We start from the raw sequence: 21,479 nt of genomic DNA, 5'->3' as shown, positions 1-21,479 counted from the left end.
TCAGTAAAAAAATCACACTATTTTATAGATCTTGTTAGATTCTACCTCACATCAGATGGCTTCAAATTCACTATCACATGAAATACCATTACGACACCCTCTGCTGAACTGTTGAACACAGGCCAATTATAATTATTCAAATCATTTATTTCAATCAATATACTCTCCCTCAGGCTTCAATACAGCATTTGGCATGGTCAATTAATTCGTTAAATGAATTTTTTTTTATATCAGTTTTTGGGATACTATTGAGGGTCATGATTACTGCCGCTTGAATGTTTTAAATGGTGTTGTACCACTTTCCTCTCATCGGCAAATGAAGTTCGGGGGAAGAGAAAGAAGTTACAAGGTGCTAAATCAGGTGAATACGGCGAGTGATCCAACACACAAACTTGGTTTTTGCTCAAAAACTGTCTCACAATGTTCGAACAATGAGATGGTGCATTATCGTGCAAAAGTGACAGCTGCCTGCATCACAATATTCATTCCATATGTGACGAATTCTCACTACCAATTGCTTCAAAACTTTGAGATAAAACTTTTAGCCAGGCAGAACGAATTTTTTGTGGATAATGCCCTTGGAATCATAGAAACAAATCAGCATTGTCTTTACTTTTGACTTCTCCAAGCGACTTTTTTTCGGATGCCCCTCTTCTGGTGGTCTCCACTCAGCACTCTGGCGCTTTGTTTCAGGCTCATACTCAAAACACCCCGTTTCGTCACCAGTAACGATCGTTTCAAGGAAGTTTGATTCCGTACTAGCGGTTTTAATTAGGTCCTTGCAGTGTTCAATTCGATACATTTTTTAGTCGTTGGTCAACTTGTGGGGAACACATCGCGAATTCAATTTACGAAGGCCCAAACTCTCGGTCAAAATATTGTGCACAGTTGATTTTGGAATCCCCAATTCATCTTCAATCAATCTCACGAACGATTTTGGGTTCTTTGATGAAATCACACACTTTTTGGATTTTAACTTCGCTCAATCCGGTTTTTGGATGATCCGGCTTTTTGTCGTCCTCAAGTGTCTCACGACCACTTTGAAATCGTTTAAACCACTTGTAAACTTGAGTACGGGTCATGACGGTATGCTTTTTGAAGCATTTGAAGTGTTTTGGTCAAACTTTTACCAAGTTTAACACAAAAGTCAATCGCTACTCTCTGTTTGAAACTCATTTTCTGACCATTCGTCAAAACACACTTCACTCTTGGTACTATAACTTGGCTTCTAATGAAACAAATGTCATAAACAGTTGATGCAACATTAATGAAGGTTGCCACTTTCGACAACAAAAAGATACAACAGGTGGTGCCAAAAGTTTCTTCTATTTTCCAAAAGTTTGGTTTCTTTTTTGGACAGAGTGTGTAGTACTACAGTCATAGGACTACACCCTCTGTCCAAAAAGAAACCAAACTTTTTGAAAATAGATGAAACTTGTGGCGCCACCTGTTGTATCTTTTGCGTTATCGTTAGCGTGCTGCTAACGATATTGGATCACTAACTGGATTCAAGTCATCCAATATCATTAGCAGCACACTCCCTCCTCTCCGATCTGATCTGTTCTTCCTAAAAATACTGTACCCTCTACACTCAATACTAGATGGTATGTCTGATTATAATACTCAGGTCTCACTAATGCAAACAATCTGAGATCCCAACATATTGACCAAGGCAACAAACTCTACCTCTTTGTTTCTGATACTCCTAGCATCCATGTATAGAAATAATAATCTACCTGCATGACACAGTCAGACAACTTGCAGATCTATTCTTCTCTAGTACCTTATGTATGCAGACATCTTTATACATTTGACTGGTCTGAACCAGACAAACACAAATTTGAAAACGTTCTCTCCTTGTAATCATTTCCATGATAAGGCCCATTTCAGTCATTAGCACAATTACCTAACATTTTCAATTTTCACTCTTAAACTCATATTCTCACCATTCCTGTCATTATTATTATGTTTTCCTGACTCTCTGTGTTAGGTCTTATACCAGGTATTAGTTTTTCGAGATTCCTGATATCAAATGCAGACGAGTAGGCTATCCCTCTTATACAAATCTAATCTTCCCTCAAACTCACCCACATGTCCATTCCTTCTACACAGCTATGCAGTGAATCGTTTGCCGTCACAGCTTAATTTATTTTATCATCAACTTACTATTTTCACTTTCTCACTCTTGCCTCTTCCAACAACCCTTTCATATTTCTCTCTCTCATTCTGAACTTATCGCTAGTTAAGTCATTAGTGTCTACTACAATTACAGTTTCATTTACTTTTTTTTTTTCTATTTTGGAATTGCTTGCATTATATTAACTTCTGGCCCTGGAAAACTCGAAGTTATAACCCGCTCATCAACAGCATGTTTTATGACAGTCGGCATACCAAATAACACCCTTCTTTTTACAAACAACATCACTTACCTGAGTTTCGTTATTTACCGTGCTTTTTTTTTCTTATTTTGCTGCTTAATTTTCATTTCCTCCCTGTGTTCATTTAAATGACTGTCGACTTTCTATAATTCTCATGTGATCTCTCTGATTATCTACTTTAACTTTGCTATTTTGGAAGTTAATTCATTTTCAATAACCTCCTCAATATCTTCAATAACTTTATTACTATTATTATTATTACTATTATTACGGGCAACTCCAGGGAGTCATTGGACTCATCGAGGGAGGCCCCAAATCATATTCATCACAACTATTTGACATTCATACAGTATCTATCATACCTCGCCTTAAACTCATTCACTGTCACAGCATCCACCACAGACTCAGGGAGAGCATTCCACTCATTCACTACTCTAAAAGTAAAGAACCCAGCTCTAACACCTTTACTAACCACACTTTTGCCCAGTTTCCATGGATGTCCCCTAGTCCTGCCACAACCAGCCCTGTACTCAAAAATATCTTCTGAATTAATTTTATAGAAACCCTTCAGTAATTTGAATGTCTCAATCATATCTCCCCTCCTCTGCCTATCAACCAATTTTTGCAACCCACAAATCCTCAACCTGTTCTCATACGGTTCATTCCACAGACCTGCTATCATCTTGGTCACTCGCCTCTGGATCCTCTCCACCTCCTCCCCATCAAGAAGAAACCTAGGTGACCAAATCTGAGCACAGTAGTCTAGATGGGGTCTTATCAAGGCTCGATAGAGAGGAACAATAACCTGCTTGTCTCTGCTTGTCATCGTATTCTTCAGCAACCAAGTGATTTGATGAGCTGTTTTGGTCACTTTTGCAATGTGTCCCCTAAATTTCAATTCCTTATCTACCAACACTCCTAAATCTTGTGCCTCATCAATTTCCTGGAGCACGGTTCCACCAATGCAGTAAACTGCCGCCAATCTTTTCACCCCAAAATGCATAACCTTACATTTTGCCACATTAAACTGACATCCATTCTCCTTAGCCCAGACCTCCAATCTATCCAAATCATCCTGCAAAATTTTGACGTCATCTGCATTCACTATTGCCCTACCCAACTTCGCATCATCCGCAAACAAATGAACTGTTCCTCTCAGATCATTTCCTATATCATTTATGAACAAATTAAACAGCAGTGGTCCAAGAACAGATCCTTGTGGCACACCACTAGTCACAGGCCGTCTTGTGGACTCTACTCCTGAGTAAAGCACTCTCTGATATCTCTCCGTCAACCACCCTCCTATCCATCTCACCAACCCTATGTCCATTCCCATATGCTGCAATTTACTGATTAGAATTCCATGTGGAATCCTGTCAAAGGCCTTGGCAAGGTCCAGTAGAATCACCGTAAACTCATTACCCTTATCCAGTTCAGCCGTCACTGTGTTATAATACGTGAGCAAGTTACTGAGGCATGATCTACCCTTCACAAAACCATGCTGTCCCCATACAGTATCCCATTTTCTTCTATCCAATCTTGTATTTTCCTCTTGACTATTTTCTCTAAGACCTTGACAATGATTCCTGATATACTAATCGGTCGGTAATTTACTACAGCAGTCTTGGAACCACCTTTATGCAGTGGAACTATTTTCCCCTCTTTCCACCCGCTCGGGACTAACCCAGACCCGAGACTCAAATTAAACAAAATGGTCAAGGGTACTGACAATTCTTTAGCTGCTTCTCGTACAACACGAGCTGGTATACCATCCAATCCCACAGATGTATTGACATTGAGGTTATGCAATAGACTACTCACCTCCACTTCATTAACCACACCTTTAGCCACCTCCCAAGTTAAGACCCTATGATCACTCTCACCGATTGGTGGCAATGTGGTCATATTTGTTACAGCCAAATCCTCAGATGTAATTACTAGGTCAAGCACTCTCTGACCCCTAGTATTTTCCATTACATGCTGTCGCAGATAGTTATCCCTTAATAACCGCATAAAATCCAGTTCCTTCCTTTCGTGTGTCCTCTCCTCACTCCAATCAATGCGACCATAGTTGAAATCTCCCATTATAATCACCCTCCTTCCACCCATTTCTTCTATTTGCTTGTGCATACTGTCACCACCATCTTTTCCATCACCTGGTCTATAGCAGCACCCAATTGTATATTTAGTTCTGCTAGCCACAATCTCACACCAAATGGCCTCAAATGTGCTCTTTTTTCTATCCTGCAATTCAACTTCTATTCTCCTTGGCTGGAGCTCATCAGCTATCATCAACAATACTCCTCCCCCCATTTTATTCTCTCTGTCATTCCTGAACACACTATACCCATCACATTCAATCCCACTAGTTATATCATCTACAGTCAGCCATGTTTCACTAATACCTATAACCTGTGGTCTGGAAGTGCCAACCATGGCCAAAAACTCTTCCTTCTTGTTCCTAATACTCCTAGTATTAGTGTACATGAATTTAAGACCCCCATTAGCCCCAACCCTACCTTGATGCCTTATATTAACTATCCCACTCAGATTTGTTGTCCTTATTTGCTCTGGCATATTATATTCATTCTTACATTCAACTGCCTCCATAAGGACTGTATCTCTACTCCCCCCCCCAACAAATCTAGTTTCCCTGAGTTTGCACATCCACTACATTCAGCAACACTTTCTCAAGTCTTCTTACACCGTAACCATTCAAATGCAAGCCACCCATCTTATATAGATCCTTTCGCCCATCAAACTCACTCCACACATCCACAAATTCCACACCACTCGTCATACATAACCCACGCATAAAGTCATTTGCAATTATAGCCCTCCTTTTAAACATTTCACTGTCATACCGTGGCAAAAGACTAATCATTCTAACTCTCTCACTCTTTTCTTTTGCTACCTCAAACAATTCATTCAGGTCTTCTATCATTTCCATTTTATCTCCTTTCAAATCATTCGTACCTGCCACAACAATAATTTCTTTCACCCTTTCCTTTTGCTCTCTAATAGACGCAGTTACGTCCTTTATGGTCGCACCAGGTTGGTACGATTTTGTCAAATCCTCTACTAACACACCTCGTACTAACGAGTCTCCATACAGCACTCTATCCTTCATTTTGTTCATGTTCACATTCATACGTCTATTTTTCCTGTCATACCTTTTATTATTGGTTGGTTCATTCAGTCTACTTTTGTTCATGCACTCTAGCTGCTGTTTTGCTCTTTCTATCGCACTATTCAACAACGCGATCTCACTCAATGCATCTATCTCATCTTTTTTGTTCTCTGAGAAGCCATTTATACTATCATTCACACTTTCTACATTCATACTCTCCCAATTTTCATGTACAACCTTGCCGTTTCCTGTCATATCCCTGTTTCCTTCATTCTGAAGGTTGACAAAAATATCACACTCACGATCCGAAATACACTTCAATTCCGCATTCTCCCTACATTTTCTACACACATTCAATCCTTTATTATCATCTAACCACACACCGACCGCACTCCGCAAAGCGTACATTTCACAGCTAGTACACTGACTCATTTCTTTTATGCTACCGTTCTTTGATAACGATGGCGAACCTTCATTACTGGCTGCACATTTTCCTTCGCACAGGTGCCATTATTATCTGTGACGTGTTTTGTCAAATTATACCCTAATCTTTAAACTTCCATAGCTAGGCAAGTCGTCTTGTTCTTGACTTCACTGCTGTTCTTAGCGTTACATTTATGCTTTTTTGCCACCAATTTGAATCATATTTATTATAGCAATATCTTAATAAAAATATGTTATAAAACACTAAATATACTAAAAATGCAAAAATCTACACTAATGCATACTATAAAACACTAATTTCCAAGGGAAAAACACAACAAAACAGATAAAAACCGCCAATTCACACGAGCCCCAAATTGACCAATCATAATCACTTATGGCATCAGGTATATTTTTTTATGTTATTCTAGGCCAGTGTTTCCCAAACTTTTCCTACAATGGAACACTTCACAAATCGGAAATTTTCATGGAACATCTTGGTTATTTTGAAATGTATTAATTAATAATTAATTTAGCTGATTTTTATTAATTAATAATTGATCATTAATTGTTAATTAAACATAAATTAAACACAAACATCATTAAATTAATTTGTGCTGATTTTCATTGACATATCCCATTCTGATCACTAAAAATTTATATAATTATAAGTACTTACGAGTGAATGCAGACTTTTTCTCTGCCTGTGTGCTGGTAGTTTTCCCCTCCTTTTGTACATCCTGCAGATCGCTTTGTAGGCTGGTGGTGGATGACTCGCTGTCACAAACACCTTCAATAAGAGATTTCTTAATACCAAAATAAAACAAAGTCCCTTGTCTCTTATTCATATTAAAATTTAAATCTGCAGGCCTATTACTTTTAAAAAATCATGGCACTACAGTTTCGAAAATTTCACCCTACAATACGAACTTGCAAAGAAAGTGTTCAGTATTACTAGATTTGAGAACCGGATACAGACCGCCTTGATCTTCAATTTTAGTGGAAAAATTTTCTTTATACTTCCTTGCTGATTGGTCACTAACATTTGCAACACAGATGTTATTTCATTCAGTTTCGAGAACAGAGGATACGCCACCCATTGTTGTAATTGGCTTGCAGGCAATTTTTATGATCAGTCATAAACAGCGGTATTCTCTTTCCCGATTGTTGAAAGATTTCGATGTGTGAAAATTAACGATAAGTTATGAATATTTCCATGTTTAAAAATATGCCGTATGGTCACTGATATTTGCTACACAGATGTCATTTCCTTCAGTTTTGAGAACAGAGGATACACTGCCCATTGTTATAATCTGCTTGCAGGCAATTTTTATGACCGGTCATAAACTGCAGTATTCCCCTTCCCAAATGTTGAAAGGTTTCGATGTGTGAAAATTAACGATAATTCATGAATACTTTCACATTTAAAAATACATGGCTTGGTCACTAACATTTGCTACACGGATGTTATTAGGCATTCTGGGTCTGAGCTTTTCGACATATTCACGAATATTATTCTCCTCAGAATATTTCCACTATAAAATATTTATTCATGAAAAATGCTAAGAAACTAAAATGACAAATTCCAGGAGAACTTCTTGCGGAACACCAGTGTTCCAGGAACACAGTTTGGGAAACCCTGTTCTTGGCAGATGTTAGCATATCTTCCAGTATGACCATAAATGTCATATTGGGAGATCTAACAATAAAAAAAAAACAACCTAATCTTAATAAATATGACTGTACAGTCATACCTCAGTTAATGTTACCTCCGATAATGAAGCCTCGATCGATATAACGAAGTCTGCAATTTCAAGCCCCATTTTACATTAAAATATTAAAATTTTAAGGTCAACGATGGCAATCATCTGATTTTTGTTTGATCACCTGAAATCTGAGCAAAAAAACTGAAGAAAATAATTGAACATGAAAAATTTTCACCAAATTTGGTGTTCAATGTTGACGAAAGCAGTTTGTTCTGGATATGAAACTTTTTTTTTTATCAAAAAAGCTTCATTTCTATTGAAGATAAATCAGCAGCTGGGTTCAAAGCACCCAAAGACTGTTTAACGCTACTCTTTGGATCAAATGTGTCTGGCGATTTTAAATTAAAATTGTCATTAGTTTATCATTCGGAAAATCTGAGGGTGTTAAAAGGTAACATAAAAATGAATTTACCTGTAATATGGAAAGCTAACAGAAATGAGTGGATTACCAAGGAGTTATTTCCTGATTGGTTTGGTAACCATTTTTGTCCAGAAGTGAAACGGTATTGATAAAGAAATAATTTTGAAGAAAAAGCTCTGGGACATCCTACTTATCTTAATAGTAGGTTAGACACATGCATTCCTGTCAAAGTTGTCTTTCTTCCAGTAAACACAACTTCCCTGATTCAACCGATGGATCAGGTAGTAATAGCAACATTTAAAGCTTATTATCTGTGTGGTACATTAAGCAATTTAACTGAACTAGAAGATAAAGAGTAAATGTCAATTAAAACTTTTTGGAAAAACTACACCATTAAAGACGCAATTGAAAACATTAATAGCTCTTGGAAAGAAGTCACTCAGAAATGCTTACATCAAGTTTGGTGCAAATTATGGCCAGAAGTTGTACTAGAAGAAGAAAATTACATTCAAGAGATTAGAAATGAAGTTATCCAGATAGCTCAATAGGTTTCGAAAATGTGGACGAAGAAGATGTAAGAAATTTATTAAATGCAGAAAATGATAGTTTTTAGTGGAAGATTTAGAAAAACTTGTTAACAACGAAGCCAAAGAAAATGAAGATGAAATTAAAGACGTTCCTACAGAAAACTTTTCTTTTAGTGTTGCATGGTGATCAGCATTCATTTTGGAAATTATGGACTTTACAACCGTGTTATAAATAACTATTTTTAATTTCCCTACATTTCGACCTTCACACCAAGGTAATATCTGGAGTATATACAAATGAAGGTAACATCTGGAGTATATACAAATATACAAGGACAAGCTGAGTTACATTTCACACAGTAAGCTAAAGAAACTGATTTGATCACAGGTTATTCTACTGGCATGACCTCTAGTGAAAAAAAAATAATAATAAATAAAATAAAAATAATAAATAAATAAAATAAAAAACATACTCTAAAAAACAGGTTTTTGAAGATCTGCTCCAATGAATAAGCACTGAAAGATGAATTTAAAGTTATCAGCAATACTTTTCTAAAAAATGGTTACAGCCAAAATGCCATTAACAAAATTCTCTATAAGACCTCAATAAAAAACAAAGATAAACCAGACTACAATAAAACTATAACCATTCCTTGCATTAAAGGGACATCAGATAAAATAAATGGAATACTACAGAAATACAACCTCAAAGCCACCTTTAAACCTCCTGCAAAATTAAAAAGCTTACTCAACTCATCCAAAGACCCACTACCTCCGCTGGCCCACCCTGGAGTATACCTTATTTATTGCACATGTAATCAACCTTACATACAGGAAACAGGACGCACAATTACTATCAGACAAAAGGAACATAAATGACACATTAAATATAATAACTATGGTGAAGGTGGCCTTTCTGATCATGCACTGAACACTTTACATAGAATTGACTGGAAAAGCACCAGTTGTTTACATCAACACCAAAACATGGTATGAATGCAAATTTAAGGAAGCCTGTGAGATTCTTATCAACCACCCCAATCTGAACAATAATGATGGTCTAAAAATCCCGAGCATGTGGAAGGCACATATTCTACCCACGGAACCTTTCATCCTAAGAGTCAACTATAAACAGGACTGTAGATAATCCAGAATCTTAAATCTAATATAACTGTCATGTTAAAAATAGGACATCATTGTTACTGTAAGAAAAAACTTGGCTGATGGTACAATAGAAAGAGTGGCTTTAGCAATAAAGAGAGGGCATGAAACAGACAAGATGATAGTTATGGTGGGTACGAATGACCTGAGAGGTAGTATAAATCGGGTAGGAAAAGATTTAAGAACATTATTAGATATTGTGAAGAGGAAAAGTGTCAATGGGAGAATAGTGTGTGTGCTACCTCGTTTTGACAATTACGAGTTAAGTAGACGAGCAATGATAATGAATGATATGATTGCAAGAATGTGCAGAAAAAGAGGTCTGGAGTTTGTTGATGTTTGGAGTGTGTTTGAAGGAAAAAGGCAGTTGTATGCTAGAGATGGACTGCATCTTAACATGGAAGGACATAAGAGATTGAAGAAGTTATTGTTTTCTGAACAGGTTGAAGTTATTGGGCAGGGAAACTAATATTGAAAAGGTTGAGTGTAAGAGAGAGAAACTTTAGCACTGATTGTGTATTTATTGATCCTTATAGGCAGAATAAATTGCAGAAGAGAGGGGAAAAAAATCGGCATAGGACTACGGTAGTTAGTGACTTATATATCAGTTCTAAAGCCGGTACAAGATCTAGAGGGAATCTGCAATTTTTGTATACCAATGCTAGAAGCATTAGAAATAAGAGAGAAGAATTTTTGGCATTAGTCAGTGAAATCTCACCAAAAGTTGTAGGCATTAGTGAAACTTGGCTGTCAGCAGAAGATGTGGTCACTGGAATTGAATGTGATGGGTACAGTATTTTCAGGGAGGATAGAGAAGATAGAACAGGAGGAGGAGTACTGTTGATGATAGCTGATGTGTTGCAGCCAAAGAAAGTAGTATATCATGATGATAGACATGTGAATGAGAGTTCATTTGAGGCAGTCTGGTGCGAAATAGTGACCAACGCAACCAAATATACAGTTGGATGCTGCTATAGGCCAGGGAGTACAGGGGGGGATATTGAATTCATGCATCAGCAACTTAGTGCAATGAGTGAAGGCTTAGTGATTATTATGGGGGATTTTAATTATGGTGATATCAATTGGAAGGAGGAAATATCACGTAGCAAAAAGGAAATGGAGTTCATACATCTGCTACGAGATAAATACTTGAAACAGCACGTAACTGAAGGGACACGTGGTGTGAGAGTGTTGGACCTGGTTATTGGTTCAGAGGTTATATGCATAAGTAAGGTGACCTCGTTACCTCCAGTTGGTGAAAGCGATCATGTGGTATTGACTTGGGAGGTTGCAAAATCTGTGGATTTTTCTATTAAGAAGGGGTATGTACGAAACTACAGGTTAGGCAATTATAACAAGCTTCAGAGTGAGCTTGCAGCCATCCCATGGCAGAACATATTGCAAGGGAAAGATGTTAGCAGTGCTTGGGATAAAATCAGCGGGTATCTGAGGAAAGCAATATCAGATTGTGTTCCCATGGTCAGGAGGTCAAACAAGGCAGGCATTAGATGGATGAGCAGTAGTATCAAGCTTGAACTACAAAAAAAGAAAATGTTATGGAGAATTTACAAGGAGAAGGGCAATCAGGACACCCATGAGCAGTACAAGGCTCAAGCTAGGAAGGTTACCAGCATAGTAAGAAAAGCTAAATCAGATTATGAGAAGACCTTAGCCAAAGAGATCAAGGGTAATCCCAAAGAGTTCTTCCGCTATGTGGCAAGTAAGAGGAAGAATGACTTCGGAAGGATAACCTTAGTGGGTGCTGATGGTATTGAGGTGACAAAATCAGATGTAATAGTCGAGTTACTGAGTGATCACTTCTCAAAAGTCTATCACCCAAGTGAGGATATCTCTATACCTATAGCAATACCTAATGTGAGAATTGAAGCTAAAGAATCAGAGGTATTAAATATATTGCGAAACTTAAATGCAAACACTGCGGTAGGCTTAGATGGAATATCAGCTCGGGTGTTGCGTGAATGTGCAAATGAATTGTCAACCCCTCTTACCTGGATATTTAATTTAAGTTTGAACTCTGGTATGGTCCCTAGGGAGTGGAAGTTAGGCAAAGTGGTTCCTTTGCATAAGGGTGGCTCTAAAACTGCAGTATTGAATTACAGACCAATCACCATCTCAGGAGTAGTGGTAAAAGTATTGGAAAAGTTGGTTAAAGACAAAATTCAAGAATGGGTGGATCAGGATATGATACTCTATAGAGGCCAACATGGTTTTGTTAAAGGTAGATCCTGCCTTAGCAATCTATTAACTATCCATAATAGAATAACATCAGAGTTGGACAAAGGAACTGGCTACACAGTGGTACTTCTGGATTTTGCTAAGGCTTTTGACAGGATACCCCATAGAACACTGTTACGCAAATTGGAGCAGATGGGAATGGATATTAAATTGGTGATATGGATAGGAGAATGGCTCAGGGAGAGATACCATAAGGTGGTGTATGGAGGAGCCGAGTCCAGAATGAGGCAGGTGACCAGTGGTGTGCCTCAGGGCTCTGTGCTTGGGCCAATGTTGTTTAATTTGTATATAAATGATATAGGAAATGGCTTAAAGGGAGATATTCAGTTGTTTGCTGATGATGCAAAGTTGTGTAGTGCAATAAAAAATCAAGCTGATGTTGAAAGTTTGCAGGAGGATTTAAATAAGCTGGTAAAATGGGCAAAAGAAAATGGATGTCAGTTCAATGTGGAAAAGTGTAAAGTCCTGCATTTTGGGATTAAAAGATTACCAGCTGTGTACTACATAGATGGAAAGGTACTCCAAGAGATTGATGAGGCTAGGGACTTAGGGGTATTGGTAGATAAGGAGATGAAGTTCAGAGGACACATTGCTAAGGTGTCCAAGATTGCACATAGGATTACTTGGTTGTTGAGGAACACACTGACATCCAGAGATAAAGAGGTTATTATTCCCCTTTATAAAGCATTGATACTTCCACATTTGGATTACTGTGCTCAGGTCTGGTCACCTGGATTCCTTGGAGATGAGGAGGCTGTGGAGAGGGTTCAGAGAAGAGTGACCAAGTTGGTGAGTGATATAAAAAATGCTCCCTACATTGATAGATTGAGAGCTTGTGGATTGCAGAGATTGGTTGATAGGCGAAGAAGAGGGGATATGATAGAAACATTCAAATTACTAAAAGGTTTTTATAGGATTGATGCAGGGGAAATGTTTCAGCTGTGTGATAGTGATGGAAGAACAAGAGGTCATCTCTGGAAATTAAAGAAGAGTGTGGTTAACAAAGGTGTCAGAACAAGGTTTTTTTGCCTGGAGGGTGGTGAATGAGTGGAATTCATTGCCTGACTTTGTTGTGAGCTCTTCATCTGTAAATGAATTCAAGAAGAGATATGACAGATATTGTTTTGCTAGTTTGGGTCTCCCGCGATGAGTCTACTGACTCCATGGAGATACCCGTAATAATAATAATAATAATAATAATAATAATAATAATAATAAAACTATCAATATGAAAGAATGTTTCTCTAATGTTATCTTAAATAGAATTTAGCTTTGATATAGTTTCTAAATATTTAATTAATTTTATCTGTATCTTTTTTTTTTTTTTTCACTAGAGGTCATGCCAGTAGAATAACAGGTTGTCAAATCATTGTTTCTTTAGCTCACTGTGTGAAATGTAACTCAGCTTGTCCTTGTATATTTGTATATATTCCAGATGATTACCTTGATATGAAGGTCAAAACGTCGGGAAATAAAAATTGTTATTTATAACACAGTTGTAAAGTCCGTAATTCCCAAAACGATTCCTACAGAAATAGTGTTATGAACCAAAGATATAAAAAGGCGCTCGAATGAAACTGAAAATGTTTTAAAATTTTTCATTGAAAATGATCCTGATTTAGGAAAAGTGTTACTGTTAAGCAATCAGTGTTAAATGCAATAAATCTGTATAGGCAATTGCTAAATGAAAGAGAAAAAAAACATAATGAACTTTAGAGTATTTTGAAATGTCATGATTTTATATTTGTTAGGTGTAATAATGACTTTTTATTTATAAAACTTTTCTTTTTTCAAAAAAAGTCTTTCATTTTCTTTACGTATAAACATATCCCTATTATGGCCATAGTATTTTTACCTCTTAGAACGAAGTTTCGCTTAACAAAGTAATTTCACTTATATTTAAGAATTTAGGGACATAAAACACGTGTTGAAATGATTATTTTACTAATTATTAATAAAATAACACTTGATGTTTCGACCCCTGTATCGAGGTCATCATCAGAAGGATACATGTGTATAGGAACCAAGCTATGTGCTGTTGCACTCTATAAAGGTAAATTAAATCTGTTGTTAACTAATTTTTTTCTTAGCCTGACCTCTAGTGATAAAAAAAAATATATATATATACTAGGGGCTCCGCTCCCTGACGCCCAATCCCCCCCCCCCCGTGTTCCGCACTGGTAGGCCGGTTCTCCTTGAATTCTGATGACTCGACACTCAGGGTAGTCCCTGACTGTCGAGTCTTCAAAAAAAAGGCCTCCTCCCCTGTGTTCCGGACTGGCAGGTCGGTTCTTCTTGAATTCCGATGACTCGAATTTTGAAGACTCGACACTCAGGGTGGCCCCTGAGTTTCGAAACGTTTCAAATAACTTGACAAAAACGTTACATAAAAGGCTTATCATTTTATATTATAGAGAGTAGAAAAACGTTACAAAAAAATGTTGCATAAAAACGTTACAGCCTACATCCGTTTCAAGCCGATGTCACATCCGTTTCCAATTTCAGCTTATCATTTTATAGTATAGAGTAGATATAAAATAAAAAGAAGGAAATTAAAAAAAAAAAGAAAGAAAAGAAATGAAAAATACAATAAACTCTGCTAAAGTCCTCACGTACTAAGATTCTTCTGGAATTGTACACTTTATATTGTTATACTAAGATTATCTTCTGGATCTGTACGGCTCAAATTGCTATTGAATGTTCTGAAGAAAAAAAAAAAAACACTTCACCAAGTTTTCTTGTATTGGGATTTTTCTTTCTGGTTGCTATGAAGGTTGCAGATGGGTCCTCCACATTCTTGAAATGGTTAGACCATCATTTTTATTCAGATTTGGATTATGTTTGAGCATTTCACATGCCTCTTTGAATTTCCTCATGAACCAGGTGTTGGTGGGGTGTAGGGACTTTTCCAATCAATTATGTGGTATGTTTGGAGCGTGTGGTCAGAAAGGCCGGTTTTTCCAAAATGGAGGTATTTAATATGTAGTTTGTGTTCATCCTTCCTGATTGGGATGATTCGCTCTGTTTCCCCTATGTATGGTATGTTACATGTGCAATGTATTTTGTAAACCCCTGAGTGGGCTAGGTGTGGCAGAGAATCCATTATTTCCATTCTAATTCATATCAGAATATGAATGCTGATCACCGTGCAACATTAAAAGAAAAAAGTAATTTCACAGAACGCATTCTCTTCATTAATCGAGGTATGATTGTATTCATACTGTAATTTATATTGCCTTTATGGGTGCCCCACATAGAACTTCAGTCTAAATTTTTCATTTATTGTTTTGTGCATTTTTGCAATTTTAATATTGCTTTCCTGACAATGTATCAATGACTGATACAGAAAAACAGGATCAATTAAACTAGTTTAATTATTTATATGTGCTGTATTCATTCCATTAAACCTTACAATAAGTTTTTGAATCAGCACATCAGTCTAAATAGTCAATAAGTTAAAAATAAATAGTTCTGCATTCTGTGAACAAACAATTCCGAAGTTTTCATTTTGATGTGACATGGAAGTGAATGCAGTTCACTTACTCACAGAACTGTTGATATGAGACTTTACATTAGCTAGCAATAGTGAGTGCCTACTGTATGAAACTATCACAATAGAAATGGGATATATAGGCTTCTCCTTAATGGCATTCTGGTTCCAGAATAGCTAAAGTCAATTCTGGAACTCTGTTTACCTCAAACTAAGTACACATAAACCTGCTTTTATTGGATGGCTTCTTTCAAATATTTATAATGTTTTAAATCAATGATACATTTCTTTATAAAATAACTTATAAACTAATTCTGCAAGTTTTGAGTCAGCTGCTCCTGGAATTACAGTTCTTGTATTAATATACCCTGTATTACAGATAAGAGTTTGTAAATTATTCCATACCTTAAGTTTTGTGTTACCAACTGCAAGATAAAATAAATAGTTTCTTCTTGCTTCTTCATCTCCATGCTGAAATAAATCTGGAGGGGAAAAAAATCCATATAGATACATATATACTAATAAACAGATGGTCAAAAAATTAAACAAATATTTCACAATTTTGCATTACATATTATCATAAAATTCTATGAGAGGAGAAGCATATATATCATAGATGTCAGAACACAAACAGAATCCTCAAGATCAAAATGCTCCTGATGTTTTCATACAATTAACAGTAAGTATACATAATGATGTAATAACGTTTCACTACAAAACCACTGCACCTGAGTAAACAAACCATTTGTTAACCATTTCTAACGTACTACCCAAGAACAACATACTAAAAATACCCATTACACCAACTGTTTCCAAATACTTGTCTAGGGAATCTTTAAATTTGTCTGAAGTATCTGCAAATACTATATTATTATTATGTGACACCTCCAGGGAGTCCAAGGACTCATCAAGGGAGGGCACCTACTCTACAGCTCTCCGTCTACATCACTCAATCTACCAACTACAGTGAACTGCATCATCTACACCAATGCCATCTACTGCCCAGCAGCACCAATAGTATTTTCACAGACAATCACAAACATCCGTGCCCACAGCGGGATTCGAACCTGTAGCCTTTTGGCTGGAGAACAGATATGCTAACCACTTGGCCAACCAGGCTGGCAATTAAGGGATCTGCATTATGAATTGTTGGAACATCACGCCCTTTTCCTCCAGATTTGGCTCCCCCTGACTTCTATCGCTTCCCAAAACTAAAACTCTTCCTCGTTGGTCAGCGTTTTTCTTCAAATAAAGAGTGATTGCAGCTGTAAAGGGGTAATTTTCAGATCTTACTGAGAACCACTACAGGAACGGGATATTGCCACTGGAGCATCACTGGATACAATGGTGATCTGAAAAGTACTTGGCCTAACAATGAAAAACCAAATTTACAATTTCAAAAAATTATTTTTATTTTTCAGCATAATCTCCCTTAAGACTAATACATGTATTCAAGCGATGCTCAGCGCCATTATCCAGTCGCTGTATTGGTTCTCAGTAAGATCTGAAAATTACCCATCTACAGCTGCAATCACCTCTTGATTCGAAGAAAAATGCTGACCAGCGAGGAAAAGTTTTAGTTTTGGGAAGAGATAGAAGTCAGAGGGAGCCAAATCTGGGGAATAGGGTGGATGTTCCAACAATCCATAGTGCAGATCCCTTAATTTTCCCATTGCCAAAACACTTTTGTGGGCAGGTGCATTTTCCTGATGAAAGATGATTTTTTTCTTCTGCAAATCGGGTCTTTTGATACAAATTTTCTCGTCTAGTCTGGTTAAAAGATCAGAATAATATTTCCCGGTTATTGTTTTACCCTTTTCAAGATAATTAATAAACAAAATGCCTTTAGCATCCCAAAATACTGATGCCATGACCTTTCCTGCTGATGGAACCGACGTTATCTTCTTTGGTGCTGAACAACTGGCTTCTGTCCACTGTTTTGACTGCTGTTTGGATTTTGGTGTGTAATGGTGAATCCAAGCCTCATCCATAGTAATAAGTCGATGCACAAAATCAGTTTTATTCCTGTTAAAATGCTCCAAGTACTGTTCAGAGGTTTTTGTGCAAGTGCATTTTTGATCTGCCGTGAGCAAGTGTGGCACCCATCTTGCGCAAAGCCTTTTCATATGCAATTCTTCATGCAAAATATATCCTACGCATTCTTTTGAAATGCTTATAGTCTCAGCAATTTCACACACTTTGACTCGCCGGTCATCCAATACCATATCATGCACTCAATCAATGATTTCTGGTGTTGCTACACTTTTTGGATGTTCTTCATGTGGATCATCTTCAAGGCTGGTATGGCCACGTTTAAACTTGGCAGCCCATTTCTGAATTGTCGAAAACGAAGGAGAAGAGTGCCCATGAACTTTTATGAACTTCGTTTTCGACAATTCAGAAATAATTCTTTTGGCATTAAACCTTCTTTTACAAAGAATTTTATAACCGCACGATACTCAATTTTATCCATTTCAAGGGATACAGACAACACTTTTGCTTTAGACAGCTGTATAAAACAAACCACTTAATAAAATAACTTAAAATTCCACATGGATGCTTGTGACAGATGTACCAACTTAGAAAAAAAAAAAAAATCTTGCCGATAGTGTTGCCATCTATGGTTGAGGCCAAGAACTTTTCCGACCACCCTTGTACAATACTTTCCAGTATTCCAGCAGATGACTACACTTTTTTTAAAATATTTTCTAAAGCCTAACACTGATGAATCCTTTGTGAGTTTAAAACTGCCTCCTAGTTCACGATTCCTGTGAAAATGTGTTCTTTGATCAAACCTGCTTTTGTTTGTATTGTCTCTGAGGTTTGTAACCTAAAAAATCAGTCTTTCTTCATAAAACAAGATATTCATTTGATATCAGTCTGGTTACATTCCTCTACCTTCTCCAGCATATCTATATCTTTCTAAGATAAGGACTTTCAACTTTTTTTGTAAAGAGGAATAATCACATCTATGCCCTTCATTAATTTGAAAGCTTGGAAGTGGAGACACATCCTTGCGTCTACTATCAAAGTTCCTGCAAGTTGATGAAAGAATCCCAATTCCAGTCCTCACTACAATTTTGAAATTTTCATACTGGATTTATTATATTACTATTCTGAGGTACTTTTCATCTTCTACTTTTTTCAGTTTATCCTTATCCAAATAAGAGGCCACTCTTAAATTGTTACCATTTAAGTGAAGAAGTTTGCATTTTAAACTTTAATTGACACTCCTTAACATCAACAAAGTACAATACCAAAATCAGCCTTCACCTGCATTATTTGATAAACCACTTTACCCACTTTGGCATTAATTGCAAATTTTGACATTAAATTTTTGATTCTATTATCAATATCGATGATAAAAATTAAGAACAAAAATAAATCTAGTACCTGGTAACTAATGAAGTTCCCTGTGGAACCTTATCATGGTCCAATCAGAGGTATAACCATTCAATATTACTCTGCCTTCTTCCCTTTAACCATCCTTTCTACCCACTGAACCAGTGCCTTACCCTTAATGCCACATTTCTCCAATTTGTAACTGAGATAAGTATATTGTACAGTATCAAATGTACTAAATTCCAAATACATGATGTCAAAACTATTATACATCTCATTCATTTGTAACATTATCACAGTAATTAAGTCTCATAAATAGGACTTAACCTCACAGAAAACTAAATTGTGAATGGCTGATTAATTTTACATTAAACCATTCATGCTGGAGAGATTGTAGCTCTTTCACCGTCACCTAATTATCTGATGGGGAAAAAACACTGATTAGGGGAAATTTTGTGCTTGCATTTCAGTGGACATGCTATTGTAATGGTTCTTTAATTGCAACCATATCTACATGCGTGTGGGTGTGCAGGTGGGGAACAAGGTGCTTGTTTTAGGATATACTGTATTTACTTGCACGTTTTTTCTCAAAATTAAAATTAAAAAATCGTAGTGCAAGATATATGTGGGGATTTTCAGAAACTAAAATTTTTCAGGAAAAAAATCTAAATTGACATTTATAATTAAATCCTCAGTATTCATTATGATTTTAACTGCTCACATAGAGCCTCTGTAGGTCAGTCGGTATATATGAAGCTGTTTGGTTGGAAAGACCTGGGTTCGATTCCCGTCCACAACATGAGGAACCTTTATTTGGTCTCTTTTAATGAAAGGCGAGTTAGCCAGTCTCATACAGAGGTAGAGGGTTTTTTTCACCTGGAAACTCGGGTGTTTCGTCCCTCAGAACAGGCAAACCGGCCCTGTGAATACACATGAATTTACAGTTATAAAATACATTGAGTGGGCTAAACCTGTCGTAACGGACAGGAGAGAAAGGTAGAAATCCCATACAAATGAATAAATAAATTGCTCACATTATTTATAAAATGAAGACATTTAAATTTTAATTATCAACATTATTTATGCAATCGGCTGCTCACCTTCATCACACAATATACTTGAATCTATAGTAACAATGTTTCTGTAATTAAATTAACTAGTTTCATTATTGTTTGTCCATTTATCATTTTGGAATCATAAGATCACCATGATTTAAAAAAACTGAAAATGGGAAATGAATATCTATTTGCTATCGCTACTTCTGGTCTCGAGAGCAGTTTCCTCCTGTGCATTGTCAATCTACCCAAACAGTGTCATCTTCATTCCCATCTAGGGCATTAGAGATGTCAGTTTTTAAAAAACTCTTGGCAATTATTTCTGTGAAATCATGTCCCAAGCTCTCAAAATCCAGTTGCACAACAGTTCTAATGATGGTCTCGTAATTAATCTTTCCTGCCAGAGTCAGATCGTAACTACCAGCTGCCATCCACTATGTGTAGAATTTTTTATATGTAGTCCTTGAATGGTTTGTCGATTGATACATCCGAGGGCTGTAGACAAGGTGTAAGACCCAGAAATAATGGCCACACCGGTCTTCACATTGAAATGTTTTTACTATTTCTGCCATAACAACATTCACAATCTATTTCTTAAAGTTTTCAGCTTTTTTTCATGCGTGAGGTATATGTAAAACTTTTTAATATCAGGGGTGCGAGATATATGCGAGGGCGAGTTATATTTGAGTAAATATGGTATTAGAAAACAACAATGAAAGAGAATGCTATACACTGCTTGGAAAGAAGTCAATGGACACCATAGTGTGAGAAACAAACAGCCATGGTGCCCACCTTAATAAGATGTAAGCTCTCCTTTTGCTATGATGATTGCAGTAATCCTAGGGGGTCAGCAGTTTATGCATATACAGGCATTGTCAGTGCAAATTTCATAAATATTCCTGCAGGCTGTCCTTAAGAATAGTTTCCAACAGATATTAAACTTGCACACACCTGCAGTTCCACATATTTTTGATCTTTCCTTATTAGCTGAAGTGACATTTATCCTTCACAGATCCATTGAAGTTTTCCCCTAAATCAAATGAAGCCCTTATTATTATACTTAACTATTAATTTATCTCATTCATTGCTTGATATAGCCAACTATCCTATAGCCTTATTAAGTACCATGCTTGCAATTTTTTTTCCAAGTTTATTCTTCATTAACAAAATGTCTTTAAGTTCACTATATAGAATCATTAGTACCTTCATTTATAACCAGCATCTATTTTTGCAGAAAACTGGTTGTAAACATTAGCATCTTACTTACCTGGTCAATAATATTCCCTATGATTTCAACTAAATGTCCAATGATATAGCCTATCATTGGACATTTAGACAATTATACTTTTCCTTTTTTAATGTTATATATGTATCAATGGCATGGCATGCCCATTTTTTTAGGTTGGGTGTGCTGTCGTGTGGCTTATGCAACCCACACTACAAAATTCACATCAGTTTGACAGTATGATTGAATTTTTATTGATGTATGAAAGTTTTAAGAGGGCATAATGCATTAGCACTTATCTTAATTGATCCAATGCAATTAATTGTAAGATAACTTTGAATACTTTAATTTATCAATTAATATAA

General features: G+C 36.5%; 1 protein-coding gene across 2 annotated transcripts in view; it reads right to left on the bottom strand.

Moving 5' to 3' along the window:
- Nucleotides 1–21,479, bottom strand: part of Fis1 (Mitochondrial fission 1 protein) — a 91,232-nt gene that overhangs the window by 40,107 nt on the left and 29,646 nt on the right. For both annotated transcript variants that reach the window (XM_090411914.1, XM_090411915.1), the window contains exon 3: nt 15,898–15,974. In XM_090411914.1, the coding sequence (XP_090268040.1) occupies nt 15,898–15,974 (77 nt within the window). The remainder of the gene's footprint in view (nt 1–15,897; nt 15,975–21,479) is intronic.

The sequence above is a fragment of the Typopeltis vanoorti genome, chromosome 22 (genome assembly GCF_054136105.1).
Source record: "Typopeltis vanoorti isolate ZY-2024b chromosome 22, IOZ_Tvanoo_1.0, whole genome shotgun sequence".
Taxonomy (NCBI): domain Eukaryota; kingdom Metazoa; phylum Arthropoda; class Arachnida; order Uropygi; family Thelyphonidae; genus Typopeltis; species Typopeltis vanoorti.
Note: the sequence above shows the minus strand (reverse complement) of the source record. Positions and strands in the feature narration are given on the sequence as shown.